General features: G+C 40.3%; 1 protein-coding gene across 5 annotated transcripts in view; it reads left to right on the forward strand.

Annotated features, from left to right (window-relative positions):
* ADK (adenosine kinase) overlaps nt 1-19,647 on the forward strand; it is a 440,503-nt gene that overhangs the window by 51,382 nt on the left and 369,474 nt on the right. For 4 of the 5 annotated variants that reach the window (XM_040975998.1, XM_040975994.1, XM_040975995.1 and 1 more), the window contains exon 3: nt 8,631-8,684. The exons of the other annotated variant lie outside the window; for it this stretch is intronic. In XM_040975998.1, the coding sequence (XP_040831932.1) occupies nt 8,631-8,684 (54 nt within the window). The remainder of the gene's footprint in view (nt 1-8,630; nt 8,685-19,647) is intronic. 5 annotated transcript variants of the gene reach the window in all.

Genomic DNA, 19,647 nt, shown 5'->3' on the forward strand with positions numbered 1-19,647 from the left:
GCCTGATCCAGTATATTTTTGGTTATGAGACTTCAGTGTCTTTTTTAAATTTAAAGTTTTATATATTTATTTTGAAAAGCAGAATTACAGAGAGGGAGAGGCAGAGGCAGAGGCAGAGGCAGAGAGACAGAGATTCTCCATCCCCTTGTTCATTCTTCAAATGGCCACAGTGGCTAAGACTGGGCCAGGTAGAAAGCAGGGGCTTCAAACAGTTCGTTGGATCAGAAATGGAGCAGCCAGGATTTGAATTGGCACCCCAGTCGGATGCCTTCACTGCAAGTGGCAACTTAATCTACTGCACCACATTGCTAGGCTTTTCTGTCTAGTTGAATCATAAATGTATCTATATATGTAAACATATATATTTGCCAATTTATTGATGTCTTTAATAAAAAGACTTATTTATATAAAAGAGTTATAGAGAGAGGGAAGGAGAGAGAATTTTCCATTTAGTTGTTAATTTTCTAAATGGCTGCAATGGCTGAGATTGGGCCAGGACCAAATCCTGGAGTCTGGAACTTCTTCCTGGTCTCACGCAGGGGTGCAGAGGCCTAAGTATTTAGGTCATCTCTTGCTGCTTTCCCAGGCTAATAGCAGGGAGCTGAGTCAGAATTGCACCAGCTGGGACTTGAACTGATGCCCATGGGGGATGCTGACTCCACAGGCAGCAGCAGTCTTACCCATTAGGCTGTAGCACTGGCCCTCCCCCCATACTCCTGGAATCACATTTTCTCACAGTGCTTATTCCTTATAGTTGTATTCCTTATAATCCTCCTCTCATGCCCTGCCCTTCAATATTATTAAATCTTGACCCTTTAAAAAGATTTGTTTATTTGAAAGAGGCAGAGAGAGATTCTGTTCACTGGGGCTGTGGTGACCTGGGCTGAGCCAAGCTGAAGCTATGAGACAGGAATTTCAGCTGAATCTCCTACATTGGTAGCAGGGGCCCAAACACTATTGCCATTTTCCATGTCTTTTCTCATGCCATCAATAGGGGGTTGGAATGTTAAGTGGCGCAGCCTCGACACTAAGGGGCACCCATATAGTTAGCACGTGTCCTGGGCCAAGGCTTTAAAATCATGCCACAATGCTGGCCCCCTGATGAAACATTTTCAGCAAGTCCTGTAATGTAGTGGTCCATGGGGGCAACAAGTGGGAGGCAGGGAGTGTGGCTAAGGGGGCCTGGCAGTATAGCAGTATAACAGTATAGCATGACTGCTTAGAAGGATTTGCCTTATTTAAACTGTCAACATTATGTTTTTTTAGTTCACTGTGCTATCCATTGCCTTTTGGCCTCATTTTCAGTATATATTATATTAAGACCTTGAGAGAGCTTAAGTTCATTATATGCGGTTTTTGCAGATTTGACTGCGCAAGTGTATTGTCAAAGTTACTTTTGTGGGTAAGCATTGTACATATGTGTAAAAATTGTGAAAATTCTTCAGTAAAGGAAAGGTTGTCTTTTTTTTGTGCACCTGCATGTGTGAATAATAATGTTTCTCAAGATCTCAGCCCTTTGGGTGACTGCATATATTGTGGTAACTCATTGTGCTTTTTAGTCTGTCTTGTGGGAAGTTCTGTGTCACTGTATTTCAGATGACTGCAGTTACAAAGTTGGGTGCACACAGTTACCATTCCTAATTATATGTGTTAAAAACATTTGCTTTTTAAGAATTACTTCATTTATTTTAAAGTCAGAGATAAAGGAAGACTGAGAGCTCCTATATATTGGTTCCATACTCAGTAGCAGAGCTGGACTGGGCAAAAGACATGAACCCAATACTTAACATGTGTTTCTCAAGCAGGTGGCAGGGACCCAAGTATTTAGACCATCAGCTGTTCCTGCCCAGGCCGCACATTTTTCCTTTTTCCTCTTCTTCTTTTTTTTTTTTTAAAAAAAAAATTTTTTGTTTACTTACTGCATTTCAAAGTTAGCGGTAGAAAGGGAGAGAGAGAAAGAGAAGTAGATTTTCCATCCTGTGGTTCACTGCCCAGATGGCTGGAACAGGCTGAAGTTGATAGCCAAGAACTTCATCCAGACCTTTCATGTGAGTGGCAGAGCAAGCACTTGGACCAACTTTGTTACTCTTGTCATGCCATTAGCAGGGAAGTGAAGTGACTGGGACAAAAGCTCATGCCCATGTGGCATGCAGGCATCAAAGATGTTGGCTTTACTTGCTGTGCAATAATGCTGGCCTCTCCCTGTGGTTTCTTAACCGCTGTATCCAATATCTATATCCATTTTGCTTTTTGATATATTTATTAATGTGTGTCTGCTCATAACTATTAGTACACTTCAGTGTTTTGTGTTGCAAAAAAATATATATTATTGTTTAATTTATTGTGTAAAAGGGATTGCGACATATTTCTTTTTGTTTTCAGATGTTTCAGAAGTCTGCTTTAGAAAATACATACAAATGTCTGAAAGATTTAAAATTTCTTTTTCTAGAGTTATTGGAGTTTGAACTTAAATGATTTTAAAATTTAGGGATTTTAATCTTTTAAGGTGTCAATATTTGGAATCATGGCATTTAGGTTTGCTTTTGGGGAGGGATTGTAAACCTATGCTTCAGGTATTTTATAAATAAAGTAGGTATTATTGAACTTTTTTTTAAAGATTTACTTATTTTTATTGGAAAGTCAGATATACAGAGAGGAGGAGAGACAGAGAGAAAGATCTTCTGTCCACTGTTTCCCTCCCTTGACTGCAACAGCCAGAGCTGAGCCGATCTGGAGCCAGGAGCCAGGAGCCATGAGCTTCTTCTGGGTCTCCCAAGCAGGTGCAGGGTCCCAAGACCTAGACTTCTGGCTTCCCCAGGCCACAAGCAGGTTGCTGGATGGGAAGTGGGGCTTATATAATTAGAACCAGTGCCCATATAGTATTCTAGTGCATGCAAGGCGAAGACTTGTGCCATTAAGCTACTGTGCTACCCCCCCCCCCGCCCTTTTTAAAAAGGGTTTATTTACTTGAAAGGCAGAATGCTAGAGAAAGGAAGGGAAAGAGATCATTCATCCACTGCTTCATTCCCTAGATGCATGCGGTTCGTGAATCTATGCCAGGATGAAGCTAGGAATACAATGAAGGCCTCCCACATGTATGGCAGGAACTCCAGCACCTGGGCAGTCTTTGCTAAACCCCAGGCCCATCAACAGAAAGCTGGACTGGAAGCACAGAATAGCTAAGACTTGAAACAAGCACTCTGAAATGGGATAAGGATATAGACACAGTATGTATTGAGTGGTTATTTATGCCAGATACAACAAAGGTGTTGAATAAAATAAGGCCTCCAAGCTCGTATTGGACCAGAGGATGCCAGTGATTATTTAGCTAGGTAAGTTGCAATGGAGTGGTGGGAACAGCAGTGAAATGGGGCCCGGCGTGATGGTACAGTGGTTAAGGTCCTCGCCTTGCACGCCCGGGATCCCATATGGGCGCCGGTTCTAATCCCGGCAGCCCTGCTTCCCATCCAGCTCCCTGCCTGTGGCCTGGGAAGGCAGTCGAGGACGGCCCAAAGCTTTGGGACCCTGCACCCGCGTGGGAGACTCGGAAGAAGTTCCTGGCTCCTGGCTTCGGACCAGCATAGCATTGGCCGTTGTGGTGAATCATTGGACGGAAGATCTTTCTCTCTGTCTCTCCTCTCTGTATATCTGCCTTTCCAATAAAAAAAATAAAATAAATCTTTAAAAAAAATATGTTATGGATTCATGGTAGGCCTGATATAAAATAAGCCGCTTTTGTTACTGAAGAGCTAATCAGGAACATCTTTCAAATACTAAAAATTTTGAATTTCTTCTAGTTCATTAATTAACTGATCATTTTGAATGATTACAAAGATTTATAAAAATAAAACCATGTAGAGTGATAGGTCAGTTGGCTAATTCTTGGCCTGTGAGTGGCAGTATCCCACATGGGCACTGGTTCCTCTCCCGGCTGCTCCACTTCCCAGCCAGCTCCCCGATGTGGCCTGGGAAAGCAGCAGAGGATGGCCTTGGGACCCTGCACAAGTGTGAGAGACCCAGAGGAAGTTTCTAACTTCTGGTTTCAGATTGGCTTGGCTACAGCAGTTGTGGCCAGCAGATGGAAGATCTTTGTTTCTCTGTATGTCATTCTCTCTGTAAATCTGCCTTTCCAATAAAAATAAATCTTTTAAAAAAGGATACGTTATATTTTATAAATTTAGATTTGAAGCTAGTTTAATTCTTTAGCTTTTGTGTAATTGAGTTTTAATCCTCATTTACTTTGCTAGTGATAATTTAAGGCACTGCTTTCTTAAAGCTTGTAACTTGTTGCCATTGTTTTCATACTAACCCTGTGATTTACTCCTAATGTGTTTGTTTATAAGCATCTTAAACTTCATTCCAGCTTTGGTCTGAAACATTTTGGTAAATGACACTTTTTTGTTTGTTTTTTTAAATTTTATTTTTGATAATGTTTACCTTGATGAGAAGGATGCATGCCCCCATGTGGACCACTGATGAGGGTGGGAATGGTTGATACATAGGAGCAGTAGATGAGACCATTGTTTCCAATTTTCTTTTTTTTCTTCTTCTTGTATCTGGAGGAAGGAGGGAGAGAAGGGGAGAAGCCACACCCAACTTCCTAACTGCAGTGCTACCCAGTGATGGGGAACGGCCACCCAATGTCATCCTAGGGTGCCCGATGTGGAGCATGCTTTGAGGGTTTTGCTCAAGTGGTTTTGTTAGTTGTGAAATGCTGTTGATTTCATTGCTCCAAGGTTGAGAAAATCTTTCCAAGGTTCTTTGACTGACAAGTCCACCCTAGGGTTTCTCTGGGAGAGTTGTCCAATTTGTTCTGCCATTTAGCCTCTACTGTGGCACTAGCTGTCCTTTGCAGTCTGGGCCTAATGAACTGCCATATCCCGCATGTACATCTGGGCATTCTGCCCACTGCACTGTCTTCAGCAACTAGGAAACACAGTTCTGACACAAACATTCCAAGGTCAGACCACAGATCATGTGATGCTCCCTTTGGTTGGAGTTCCGAGTCCAGCGGTTCAGTTGGAAGGTCCTCATAGAAATCTTGTCTGAGGTAACCCCAGACTCGACTCCTGTGTGTACCAGCCATTACAGGGTTCAGCTCAATCTGTAACCCATATCGACCTGTACACACACTGGTGGTTGTAGTCTCCCAGTCAGTTCGGTCTCCAGCTCCATGTCTTATACAAACCAGTGGATGTTATGGCCCAACCCAACCCAACCCTACCCACCACAGACTTGACCCTCATGTACACCAGATGTAGCCTGCCCTGGCCTGCTGTGCCTTCAGTTCCAGCTTATGCTGGTGGGTGCTTGAGCCTAGCCCAGTCCAGCTCAGCCCAGGCCAGCAAGCCCCCAGTGCTGACCCTGGTATGAGCTGACTGATGTTGCATCTCAACCTGGCCTGTCCAGCACCCCGGCCTGGTTCTCACATGTGTCAGTTGGTGTTTTGAAGTGGCCCAGCCTGGCCTATCCACAGGCCTGAACCATACATATGCTGGCCGGTAATGCAACCTGGCCATGTCTGGGATGCTGCCAGTCTAGATATGCAAACCAGTAGGTGTGGTAACCTAGCTCAGCATGGCCCACACTCCATCTTGGCTCCTGCACATGCCAGTGTGCTAAAGTTTGGCCTAGTCCTGCCCCTGGAACCGATTATATGCTTGCTGACAAGTGGAGCTGCCTTGTCCGTTCTGACCAACACCCAGGCCTGAATCGCAAACTCAGCAGCAGGAGTTATGGCCCACCAGGGGAATTTCCAAAGTTCCCTGACCACGCCCACTTCCAGACATATATCTCATGTGTGCTAGGAGATGCTAGGCCCTTACGTGGCATAGTTTGCCCCTTTTGTCTTGGCCTTTGTGTGAGCTGCATGTATTGTAGCCTGACATACTCCACAGCTCAGGTTTTCCTGAGGGTCGGTGTATTGGTCTGACCCAGAAAGGTTCTCTTGCTTCGCTCCTCCAAACTGTACGGTCTCAGCCTTGTCACTTACCCGCAAGTACAGTGGCCTTTGTTGGTATGGACATTAGCTGGAAGCTGGAATTAGGAATGGAACCTGTACTTGAACCTAGGCACCTGTAATAAGTGACATGGGCCACTTCACTCCCAGCTTAACCTCTACACCAAATGAAACTCCCAGCTTAACTTCTCCCAGCTACTTCACTTCCAGATTTACTTCTACACCAAAGGATACTCCTTGCTAACCTCTACACCAAATGACCACAGCTCAGTTTTTACTTTGTAGCTGGAAGAGGTAACTTGAACTATCTGCCTAAATTCTTCTGCCTATTCTACCTCATTGCTTCTGCCTATGCATGATAACTTTCAGTATTCTTTGGAGTGCATGGTACATCTCTATAAATCTTAGCTTTTAGAGGGCAATTTTGATTCCAGGTAATTAGAGAATATTTTGTTATTTTTCTGCTGTTTTCCAGGCCTTTGGTTGGCATTATTTATGTGATTGGGTGCAACATCTTGTTTGCAGATAGGCTGTTTCTGACCATCTGTGTCTCCACGCAGATTTTTCAAGGGCCTATTTCCTTTTTTTAAAAGATTATTTTATTTGTATTTGAAAGAGTTACAGAAAGAAGGCTGTAGTTACTGGAGCTGAGCTCATTTGGAGCCCTGCTGAGCTGATCCACAGCCTGGAACCTTGAGCTTCTTCCAGATCACCCAAGGACTTAAACCATTCTCCACTGCTTTCCGAGGGAACAAGCAGGGAGCTGGATCAGAAGTGGAGCATCCAGGACTTGAACAAAAGCGAATATGGGATATTAGCATTGTTTAGCCTACTTCGCCATGGCATTGGCCCTTGAGGTCCTAAGTTTTATGGCAGATTTTCATGGAAAGTAGGCTTGAGGGTAAAAAAATGTTTCTTTCAGTTTTTTATAAAAGCATGAACTTGCCATTCTTGAACTAATGGCTTTATTTGTTTTTACAGAGGTAGAAACATTGTAATAAGAGGGCATGTATAAATATTTATTACGTGTTAAATAAGATACTGGCCACTTTTTGTATGTGTTATATGATCTGAATAACAATCCTGTAACATGGTTTTATCTGAATAGAGAAATTCAGTGACCTGCCTGCTTAATTTGGAAAATGAATTAATGGCAAAATCAGGTTGAGAAGGCAGGTCCTATAACTTTTGATCTGTTTTAGTGGGAGTTAGAGATCTGATGTAGAGGACCCTTTACTAAGCTCTCACTTGTTTTCCTATCTTTTGTTCGTGTGTGTGTGTGTTTGAGAGAGAGGAGTGTGAGTTTCCAAGGCTAAATCAACAGAAAAGATTAAGAAATAAATTACCACCCTCCCATGCTACTGTTTCTACCTTTTGAACTGGTCCCCAGATTTTATGTAGTGCATTTTTATGCATGATATATATTTTGCATGTAATGTTGTACATATGTTGTGAAGCCAGTGATATTTTATGCTTTGAAAATTATAAATTATATAACATAATTATAAATTATAAAACCTAAAGATTTGCATGCATTCTGATCACTCTGTACATCTCTAACAAACACATATAAATGGAATTTTAAAATATGTTCTAGTAAGTTTTAATTAACAGTAAAATCACATAAAAATTAAATAATTATTCAACAAAAAGAGACTATTGGAAATGTATACTTGAAGATTTATTGATTTTTTAAAAAGATTTATTTTATTTTTATTGGAAAGTCAGAATAGAAGAGAGACAGAAGAAGGTCTTCTGTTTGTTGATTTATTCCTCAGGTGGCCGCAACAGTTGGTTCTGTGCCAGTCTGAACTGAGGATCCATGAGCTTTCTCCAGGTCTCCCACGTGGGTGCATGGCTCCGATGCTTTGGGCCATCCTCAACTGCTTTCCCAGGCCACAAGCAGGGAGCTGGATGGGAAGCAGGGCTGCCGGGATTAGAACTGTTGCCTAAATGGGATTATGCAAGGCGAGGATCATAGCCTCTAGGCTACAGTGCCAGGTCCTCTTTTTTTTCTTTTAATTTTCAAGATTTATTTATTTGAAAGAGCTATAGAAAGAGAGGGAGAGGCAGAGAAGGATTTTCCCTCTGCTGGTTCACTTCCCAAATGACTGCAATAGCTAGAACTGAGCTGGTCTAAAACCAGGAACCAGGAGCTTCTTTGAGGTCTGTCATAGGAGAGTGGGGGCCCAGTGACTTCGGCTGTGTTCTGCTGATTCCTAGGCATAATAGTAGAAGCTGTAATGGAAGTTGGAGTAGCTCGGACTCAACCTGGTGCCCATAGGGGATCTTGATGCACAATGTCACAGTGCTGGTCCCCCATGTTATGTTTGTTGATGCTAACACCCTGACTTCAGCTCAGCAGCCCCACTGATAATTGTTCCTGTGATCACTCATCTTCTGACATACAGAAGTGCAGTACAACATAGTGAAGATATCTTGTGTTTTCAAAGCATTGCCAACATACTGGATACTGCCAGTGCAAATGATTAATGCAACAGCAGAGAGCCATCTGCTTTGACATTTTTGGTGTTTTATTAGCCAAATCAGAAGTCCGTAACAGTGTGATAGTGCTTATTTAGTGAGGATCAGCTGAGTGTTGTGGATAATCAGATGTCCTTGAAGCAAATATACTTCATCTGACCAGAGTGTTTTTGTTTCTGTGTGATAGGTATTCTCTGAAGCCAAATGACCAAATTCTGGCCGAAGACAAGCACAAGGAACTGTAAGTCACTAACCTCAGGCGGTCGTGCTCATGCAGTTTGATGTCTGTGAAGAATCTGATTTTTAAAAGCGTGTAAAATATAAAGGCATGATTGACATGTTGGCCTTCAGCCTGACAAGATTGGGACGGTTTGTGCTTCACAAGCTTAGTATAGGAAATAATTGTTTCTAATACGTATTAAAATATGTACTGGTCTTTTTTATCATCCTGTTGAAGACATTTGCAACAGTAAGTCATTTAGTTTTCTTTGTCCAGATAAAAATACCAGTTTGTCTTTGTTGGGTTTTAGAACCATCTAAATCGCTTCCTCTAGTCCCATGCTGGATGGAGAAACAACTTTTTGTTTTGTTGCCTTATGAAAAAGTAAATTCATGACAACTGATGACAACTGTTTAGTATATAAGTTTAGGTGTTAAGTCTGAAATATGAATAACATTTGGCTGCCTTTGAAATTTTTGATGCATTTCTTTTGGGTTTCTGTCACTGAAAAAAAATAAATGTATATGTATTTCTTAGATATTTTCATTGCTATTTTTCCTTCCATTGTAGTATTTAAGAGATTGGCACCTGATGAGAGGCTGAGGATTTTAGTTTAAAAGGAAAAACTGAGAATTTTTTTTTAAGATTTATTTATTTTTATTGGAAAGCCAGGTTTACGCAGAGAAGGAGAGACAGCCAGATCTTTTGTCTGCTGATTCACTCCCAAAATGAATGAGAGTGAATTGCCTGAGCTTAGCCCATATGACGCTAGGAGCCAAGAGCTTCTTTTGGGTGTCCCACGTGGGTACAGGATCCCAAAGCTTTGGGACATCCTTGACTGCTTTCCCAAGCCACAAGCAGGGAGCTGGATGGGAAGTAGAGCAGCCAGGACAGGCACTGACACCCATATGGGATCCTGGCACATGCAAGGCAAGGCTTTAGCCACAGAGTCCTTGCACCAAGCCGTGCATTTTTTTCTTTCTTTCTTCCTTCTTTTCTTCCTTTCTTTCTTTCTTTTGGCCTCTTTTAAAATAGTTGGAGAATTTTTAAATTTGTCATCTTTTGAGTTTCTTCAGATTATCTGAAGAGGAAAATTTGAAAAAAAATAGTAGTGGTTATTTTTTTCTGACTATTCTGCCTTTTCCCCCCATTGCATATTATGAAAAGTGCTGATAATGTTAATTCTGTGTAAGCAGCATGTGTCATTTGGTATGTTTTGTCATTAAGAATCTGGAGTACAACTTTAAGTTCTAGCCTGTTTATGAAGAAGATTTTTAGGTTTTATAAACCTGTTTGGACTTTTCACTAATATATAACTGATATCAAAAACACTCTTTTGGGTCCAGTGTAGTAGCCTAGCGGCTAAAGTCCTTCCTTGTACCCGCTGGGATCCCATCTGGGTGCTGGTTAATGTCATATGGGTTGTCCACTTCCCATCCAGCTCCCTGCTTGTGGCCTGGGAAAGCAGTGGAGGATGGCCCAAAGCCTTGGGACCCTGCACCTACATGGGAGACCCGGAAGAGGTTCCTGGCTCCTGGCTTCAGATTGGCGCATTCCAGCTGTTGTGGGCATTTGGGGGATGACTCATTGGGTGGAAGATCTTCTCTGTTTCTGCACCTCTCTATATATCTGATTTTCCAATAAAAATAAAATAAAAAAAAAAATCTTTAAAAGAAACCTGAAAAGCAAAAAGCTCTCTTTTAAACATGTAACTCGAGTTTCTCTTGATTTAATTGAATCTTTATTTTTACTTCTCTGCATGGATAGTAGCTTCTTTTGTAGAGTGTTCCAACACTGTTAGGTTCTTCTTAAGATGAATGATTTTTCTAAGTTCTTTTGAACATTTTACACAAAAAAAACCTCTTTGCAGAGGCTTTTCCAAATCAGCTTGTTCCTTTTCTTTGAACGAAGAGGTCATATTAAGTGTTATTTCTGAAATGCTAGTGTGTACGAAGATGGTGTGAGTTCTTTTCATATATATAACTTCTTGCGCTATAGTTTCATTGATATTTATGTTTTCTAGCTTCATTTGATGATAATATTCGTGTTGGCTTCTTACCTGCGTCATGAGGAAATTTGGTGTGTTTTCTTTCCTACCAAATATCATTTCAGAAAAGTGATTGTCTGCTATACCCTTTTTTAGTTACTTGTTCCATGTGGGTTTGGTTCCAGAGCTATTTTGGCTTGTGAGTTAAGTACTCAGTCAACCTAGTCTTTTGAAGTTGATGACAAATATAGTGTCTTCTTAAAGAACATATTTTTATTATATGAATACTTTTTAGTGTGTTAATTCATTCAAAAGAGCTTTTTTCTCAGTTATTCAGGGTTTAGGTTCTTCCCCATGGAGAGAACTTGGACAGTTTTTATTTTTTCTTACACTTTCTGTAAAATTTTAAACATATAATACTCAAATATGCTCACCCTTATCCTCACCACCTCGATTTTGTTGTTCTCATTTTGCTTTCTGTTCATTCTCCTACCCATCCATTCAACAGTTCTCTTTGGATGCGTTTCAAAGGAAGTTGCAGACACTGTGTGCTCTCTCTTAGTATTTCCGCACACATAGCATATGAGTTCGCTATTTTTGAAGTTTTGCTTGTTCTAGAATTTGTTATACATGTACATTCTGTTTTGTATAAGATTCACTAAGACCTGGATCTCTCTTAGTTCCAATCTGTTACTAGGCAAACTTAATTTATCATTATATTATTAAAAAATGTAGTCTACGAGCAGTTCGGCATGGTTTTAAAAATGCACCATAATTCCTTGTACACAGAAAGAGAATAAAATAGTAAATTTATCTTGAATTGTTTGTATGACAAGTATCAACTATGTTTTCATTTAAAATATTCTGATTTCCTGCACTCTGGTGATTCAAAGTCCATATACACTTAGTCACCCATGCCTCACAGTATTATTCTGTCTGGGAAAGACTGGCATTCAAGAAAAAGGGAAAATTTGGTGAGTAATGACAGATGTTTTCTCTCAGCAGAAATGATTTCTCTCAGGTTCCTGTTTTTCATTGTTTTTGTACTGAATACTTTCTGGGTTGATTTTAAGTAGGTGACGCTAACCATTTGGAATTGTGCTATGATTAATCCAGGCTGTTATTCGTACTTTACCATATGCATAATCTAGTATTAAACTGTTCCCTTTGGTGTTCCACTCATCTTCTTCACTTTGTCATAGTTTCACAAATAAATGAGAGAAATATCATTTAATCAGTAGGTATTTTTCACCTGAATGTCATTCACTGCACTAGACAATACTTAGAGCAATGGTACTGTGTAGCTTTGTAGATATGAATGATAGTGATTTCATCCGTAAATGGGGGCTTATTTGCCAATAGTGGTTTCTCTTCTCTTGGATGTTTCTGCAGTTATAGAAGATAGAACCATTTTGTTTCTATGAGTTTTTATTCATTTTATGAATATGTAAGTTCTGTATTACCTTAAGGAATATTGAGAGCTGATCATAAGTACCCAACTGAGTTTAAAGCAAAAGTTGTCCAGAATTAGGAGTAAATGCCAAAGGCAAATATAAATATATTCAGAAGTATCCACACCACCTAACACACAGATAGTATTAAATAGCAATTGATAATAACTTTATGTCTGTGGACTTTTTCTGTTACTTATTTGCTGTATATGGCGTGTGGGGAACTTCTTTAAAATATATTTACTTTTATTTGTTTATTTGACTTTTCAAGATGGCTAAGGTAAAGGCAAGCTTCTAAAAGCAATAGATTCTGTTGTAAGTAGGAAGTATTTTCCCCTCCAGTACCGAATGTTCTTTATTACCTTTAAATGTCAAAAATTAGAACTATTTTCTCAGCATTGCTGCTTAAATTTCGTCTTATAAATATTTGTTCTATTTTGCTTAGTCTTGTGTCTCTAGCATTGTGATGGAAAGGAGAAGCATTAATGATACAAGAGGCGGGAAGGAAGGGTATTAGAAAGGATGGAGGTAGACCGTGATCTTCAGTACAGGGAATGAATAGTTTCTCAGGGAATAAAGCTCAGTTTCTTTTTTTTTTCTTAAGTTTTATTTATTTTTATTGGAAAGTCAGCTATACAGAAAGGAGGAGAGACAGAGAGGAAGATCTTCCATCCGATGAGTCACTCTCGAAGTGGCCGCAGCAGCTGGAGCTGAGCCAATCTGAAGCCAGGAGCCAGGAGCTTCTTCCAGGTCTCCCACATGGGTGCAGGGTCCCAAAGCTTTGGGCCGTCCTTGACTGCCTTCCCAGGCCACAAGCAGGGAGCTGGATGGGAAGTGGAGCTGCTGGGATTAGAACCAGCGCTCATTTGGGGATCCCCGGTGTGCAAGTCAGGACCTTAACCACTACGCTATCGCACTGGGTCCTCAGTTTCTAAACTGAATAAATAATGATCAGTTTCTAAATTCGTGACTGTTTGTGTGAGATACTTGAGCATATGTTCAAGTGCTGTTAGAAGCAATCAGTAGGGCCTGACACTGTAGCCAAGTCCTTGCCTTATTGCTTACATTGGGATCCCACATGAGTACTGGTTCCTGTCCCTGCTGCTCTATTTCCCATCCAGCTTTCTACTTGTGGCCTGGGAAAGCAGTGGGACATGTTCCAAAGCCTTGGGACCCTGCACCTGTGTGTGGCATACCTGTTAGAAGTTCCTGGCTCCTGGCTTCGAGTTCACTCAGCTCTGGCTGTTGGCAGCCACTTGGGGAGTGAATTAGCAGATGGAAGATCTTTCTGTCTATCCTTCATTCTGTAAATGTGACTTTCCAATAAAAACAAATAAACCCTTTTTTAAAAAGCAGTCAATAATGTCTTGTATGCCTTTAATGCGATATCGTTGACGCCATGACTTAGCAGTTCTTGAAAACATCAAGATTTTTCCCTAAGAGCAATGTAAGAGCTCATTGCCTCAGCTAATGGATTTTGTTCTGGGGAAAATACATTTGCTTAATGCAAAGGAGAAATACTTTGGAAACAAAAATAAATTGAAATATGGAACAGTTAGGATCAACACTGTTAAATATTTAATGTTTTTTCAGTTTTCATAGATGTGGTTTTTTTCAGTAGCATTATTATGATCCCAAATTCCAAGTTTCATATCTTTTAAGTTGTAGAGCTTTGCTTTTGAACTGAGCGTTGTAACAATAGTATCCATGTTTTATCATGAATCGGATGAGATGTACTTCATCCAGTGAGTTGCTTCCTGTTTTATTTCTATGTAATACGCTAGAAGATTCCTTTTTATAATCACATCAAGCAGCTCCTGGTACAACAGTTTTTTTTTTTTTTTTAATTCATTTATTTGAAAGGCAGAGTTAGAGAGAGAGAAATGTCTTTTGTCCCCTGCTTTACTTCCCAGATGACTGGGACAGCAAGGACAGGAGCTGCGATGGATCTCCCATTCTATGTGGGTGGCAGGGGCTTGAGTATTTTTTATTTTCAAGATTTAGGCAGTCAGCTCTTCGATCACTGTGTGGATTGTCTAGGATTGAATTCCAATATTAATAATATAGGAATTTGTTCCAGGAAATAAAATGGATTTCTCGTAAGAATCAAACCCTGTAGTTGTGGAGAAAAGAAGTCTCTCCCACCCCTCAGTCCCTAAACCCCCTGCAAAAAAAAAGAAGATCTGAGGGGAGTGGTCAGTGAGGCTTGATGGAGGTTCCTGGGTTGGACTGTTCTGGAAGCACATAGGTGGTTGAGACTGTGAAGAGGTCAGGTGGCTTCCTGATGTAATGCAGCTGCTGCCCTCAAACTTTCCTTGCAGTTTGGTCACAGGCTTGAACCTGGTTGAGCAGGGAGTGAGACGAAATATAAGTAGGACTAATTGGAACTCCACCCATGCCTTGGGCATGTCCTTCGCTGCCTAATTCACTGTTGCCCGCTGATTCTTATAGATTTCTCTTGTGACTAAACCCGAAAACATAAGGGGGGAGGGATTCTGGGAAATGCAGTCCAAGTTGACATGTTTCAAAAGTTTCACCTGGGTTAACCATCTAGTCTTGCTAAGTTTAATGTCCTCATTCGTAAAACTATGACAGCTTCGTTCTTTACCGGGAGTGTAACTACCAAAAGAAGTGTTTTCAAGTATTTCTTATGAATGTTATGCTTGACAAGTTTTAGTATGGTTCACTAAAAATGTCAGTTTTTAGACAATACAGTTTTGTTTTGAGTTAACTAATCTTGAATGTAAAGAGAGAATTATCTGAGCTCAGGTCAGTGAGAGGATGTGTGCTAGTTTCAATAGAATAGGTTTTTCTTGAAGTTTGAGTTATCACAGCTTTATTCTTTGTGGGTCTAGCTCCCTCTATAGAACTTGGTGAAGGTTACAATTTGATATTTTCAATAATTTGATGAAATGATTGAGAAGTTGTCTAGAATGGATGATTACCTGTTCTTGTAAAGATTTACAAATTGATTTTTATTAAAAAGGCTTAGAGAAGGCAAGATTCTCCAGCTACTAGTTCACTTCTTAAATGTCTACAACAGCTGCTGGCTAGGCCAGGCTGAAGCCGGGAATCTGGAACTTGGGCAGGCTCCTCATGTGGGTGGCAGGGACCAAAATGTTATTTTTTAAGAATTTCGCCTGATAGTTGTTGCAATACCAGTGGTCAGATGTATGTGAGACTGTAAGGAGATGCACTGGAAAATAGTCCTGTTTTGTATTTCTTTTGGCAAGAAAGGCTTTCCAGAAATACCCAAGAATATTTTATAGTTTATCATTGGTCCTCATTTCTTATGCCCATGCCTAATGTAAGCACTGGAAAAAAAAATTCAGGTTTATGCGTCAGGAGTCCAGACAATAGAAAGTAGCCGTGGTTTGGGTAATTAACAGTATATTGCTCCAAGTGCTTGAAGAGAATGCTTTTTTCCCAGATTCCCTGGGAACACAGAGATGAGGCTGATATACTCTGATTCTGGGAGAGATTTTCTAACCAGTTTTCCAGTGTAGTAATTGTTGCCTATTATCTTTTGCACTAAGAAAATTGAGAATTTTCATTTCTAAACCCCCCCCTTTTTTTTTTGCCATTTTAAAGATACAAAATGTATAAAACTGAGCATATTATACATATACATATTTTCCAGCAGGAGAGTATGGGAGGATTAGAATCAGGAGGAGGAAAAGACAGAGAGAATGAGAGAGAGAGATACGAAAAGATTTATGATTTCTCTAGTTCACTCCCCAAATGAGTGCATTGGCCAGGTTGAAGAGGCCTGGGACCCAGAGCCCTATCCAGGCCTCCCCCGCGGCGGGGCGAGGGACACAGGCACTGGAACCTGTGCTGATCACAAGCAGTATAGTGGAGACTGGAAGCAGGCGGCCTGTCTGCTATGAGATGGTGTTGTCTCAAGCAGCATCTTAACTGGTGTGCCAAATGCCCGCCCAGGGAATGAATGTATTTTATAGCATGAAGAATCTGTGTTAGCCTCAGATTTGACAGAGGATTTGCATAGTTATGTGACCTCATGGGAAATGTTGTTTCTTTTTGTCTTGATGTAATTTTCAGGCTCTATAATTTCATGCTCCGTAAGCCAGCAGGCTCTTATTAAAGAGAAACAAAATTATTTACTGGCTCCAAATCAAGGAAGATTAAAAAATACATTCTAGAGTATAATATATGGTGGAAAATGCTACTTTTTATCCTGATTTATGTCTGAGAGCAGATGCTACCCTTAATGGGGAAGCTGGCATCATTTCTACTGAGTTCTTATACATAATATTGTTTCTTCATCATCATTTTGTTTGTGTCTCTCTCTGATTTCCACTTTTATTTATTACTGTTATTATTATTTTCAATGTGAAAGAGTTACAGAGGGGGAGAGACAGAGATCTCCTGTTTATTGATTCACTGTCCAAATGGATAATCTGGCTGGGGCTGGGCCGGGCTGAAGCCAGGAGCTTTTTTAGGGTTTCCCATGTGGGTGCAGGGGCCCGAACACTTGGGACATCTTATACTGCTTTTCCTAGGTCATTAGCAAGCAGCTGGAAAATAAACAATGTCCAGCATTTCAGACAGTAGCTTAATGCACTACACCACAACACTATCAGGGTTTGTTTGTTTTTTTAAATCTTATTGAGTCAATTTTAGAATTTATTCTAATTAAGTGTTTTTTAATATATTGATTTTGGTTATAATTAAAATGCACTGATTATCAACATGTGGTCCAGACTGCTATGAATTGTTACTCGTTTAAAGTTACCTTCCTCAGTTACTCAGTAAAAGCAGCGTTAGCTTTTTTTCCCATAAAATCAAGACTGTTAATACCTATGCAAAAAGTCATGGCTTTGGGCCCAGCGGCGTGGCCTAGCAGCTAAAGTCCTTGCCGTGAATGCGCCGGGATTGGCACAGCATCGGCTATTGTGCTCACTTGGGGAGTGAATCATCGGACGGAAGATCTTCCTCTCTGTCTCTCCTCCTCTCTGTATATCTGACTTTCCAATAAATAAATAAATCTTTAAAAAAAAAAAGTCATGGCTTAGTCATCAAAAGAAAAAATTACTATGGAGTCAGTCTACCTGGAAGTATGAATAAAATATTGTTGAGTAATTTCAAGAAAAATACAAGCTGAACTCTTGTATTATACTGTCTATTTTGTGTAAGACTTTCAAAACATTTGAGGAAAATGAGATTATAATTGAGCTTATTTTGGTGCATAAATTTTGAAATCTATACATAGGGGTTTTTGGGTTTTTTTTTTTAATTGGAAAGTTGGATATACAGAAAGGAGGAGAAACAGAGAGGAAGATCTGTCTGTTGACTCACTCCCCAAGTGGATTTCACAGCCAAAGTTGAGCTGATCCAAAGCCAGGAGCCTGGAACCTCTTTCAGATCTCCCACGCAGGTGCAGGGTCCCTAAGCTTTGGGCCGTCCTCAGCTGCTTTTCCAGGACTCTCGCAGGGAGCTGGATGGGACGTGGGGTCACCAGGATTAGAACTGGTGCCCATATGCGATCCCTGCGTGTGCAAGGTGAAGACTTTAGCTGCTAGGCTACTGTGCCAGGCCCCCCATTGGTTTTTTTTTTTTTTTTTTTTAAATGAGTACTCTGGTTACATGATCTTTTTGAATAGCTCTCTCATTGGTACATAGATGATTGTATATTTTATTTAGTTATGTTTGAATCAAGTTGTAATAATCGAGCAACAAATATTCAGTTGGCTTTTTATGTGAAGAACTTTTTAGATGGATAATTTTGTGGTAATTTTCACAATGTCACAATGTATACATTAATGCTTTTCTCTTTTTTCTGTTTGAAATGTGAAAATTTGGAAACTAGTAGTGATGATACTTGAATTCCTTGCAGATTATAATCTTATCGGTAAATATTCCTGAGAAATGTGATTGTTTCAGACTCTCTCAACCCTTTTATGCTTCTCTTGTTCGGAATCATATCCTTATTAGTTTCCTTTCTTGGCACTAATTGTACTCTCAGGAGTTAACCTGGTGTAAAATCATATTTTATAATGGATATTATCAAATAGTGGGATACAGTAAAATTGAAAAAATCATTTGTGTTTTTAAGACTTGATAGATCCTTGTATTTCTTAACTGGTTTCTTTGCAAACCTGGTAGGTAATACTATATGACTATATTTTATTAGTTTTCTGTTGAATGAACTTTATTTATTTATTTTATTTGAAAGTGAGATTTACAGAGAGAGAAACAGTAAGATCTTCCATCAGCTGGTTCTCTTCCCAAGTGGTTGCAACAGCTGGAGCTGAGATGATTCGAAGCCAGGAGCCATGATCTTCTTATGGGAATTCCACATAGGTGCAGGGTCCCAAGGGTTGGGCCATTCTTAACTGCTTTGCTAGTCCTCAAGCAGGGAGCTAGATGGCAAGCTGGGGCCACAGGGACACGAACCAGCACCCGTATCGATCCCATTGTATGCAAGGCAAGATTTCAGCTACTAGGGTACTATTCCAGGTCATGAAGGAATTTTTTTTTATCTGCTGTAATGTGAGACCCCAAAGATGTATGGTCTGTAAAATGTATTTCACAATTACATATTTTTTTATGATTGTTTTATCTAGAGCTCATAAAATGTATATTTATTTTAAAGTGACAGTGACATTTTTATCATTATCAGTTCAGGAAAAGCATATGCTGTGATGCACTTCATTTTGTTGCTAATTTGAGGTTTCACTGTATGGAAAAATGCTGAAGAAGTCAATCTGTGACGTATCTTTTTGTTGTGCTGTTCTATTGTGGGCTTTGTTGCTGCCTGCAATTTGGCGTCTTATATGGGCACTGGTTCAATTTGTGGTTCCTCCACTTCTGATCCACCTCTCTGCTAAGGTGCCTAACCAAACCGCAGAGGATGTTCCAAGTGTTTGAACCCCTACACTGGGGAGACCCAGATGAAGCTCCTGACTCTTCGTTTTGGCCCTGGGCAACCCTGGCCATTGCAGTCATTTGGGGAGTGGACCACTGGATGGAAGATCAATTGATCTACCTCTGTCACTTTACCTTCCAAACAAAGAAATCTTAAAAATGAAACAAAAATCAAGAGCACAGATTTTATTCAGGAACTGTTGTAATAAAGAAAGTTTGAGCTAACTGTGGAGCTGGACTGAGTTCCTAGTAGAGCAGAGACAAGTGAGGATTTATAATCATGGAGCAGGGTGAGGATGGAAAATGCTGATGGAAAGCAGTCGGGGAGTGAAGGTCGTTTGGCTGAACTGACTTGAGAGGTGCCTTGTTGAGAAAGAGAGGTCATCAGTATCACTTATGGATTAATGACGATAAGGAAATTTGGTGTAACATCAAGTGTAGAAGATTCTCCGTCAGCTTACTCAGAAGGATTCTTGTAATGTCCATGAGCTTTGGGAGAAGGCCCAAGGATTGGGCCTAGTTAAAAAGGGCTGTAAGTAGCCTAGGGTTTGACCAAGAGAAGCTTCTTCATTAGTTTTAATATGTTATGGAACAGAGAACAGAGATCTTAACCTGCGTTACCTGGAGCAATAGCATCACCATTACCTAGCAAGGTAGT

The sequence above is a fragment of the Ochotona curzoniae genome, unplaced genomic scaffold (assembly GCF_017591425.1).
Source record: "Ochotona curzoniae isolate NIBS_2020 unplaced genomic scaffold, NIBS_Ocur_1.0 contig_2692, whole genome shotgun sequence".
Taxonomy (NCBI): Eukaryota; Metazoa; Chordata; class Mammalia; order Lagomorpha; family Ochotonidae; genus Ochotona; species Ochotona curzoniae.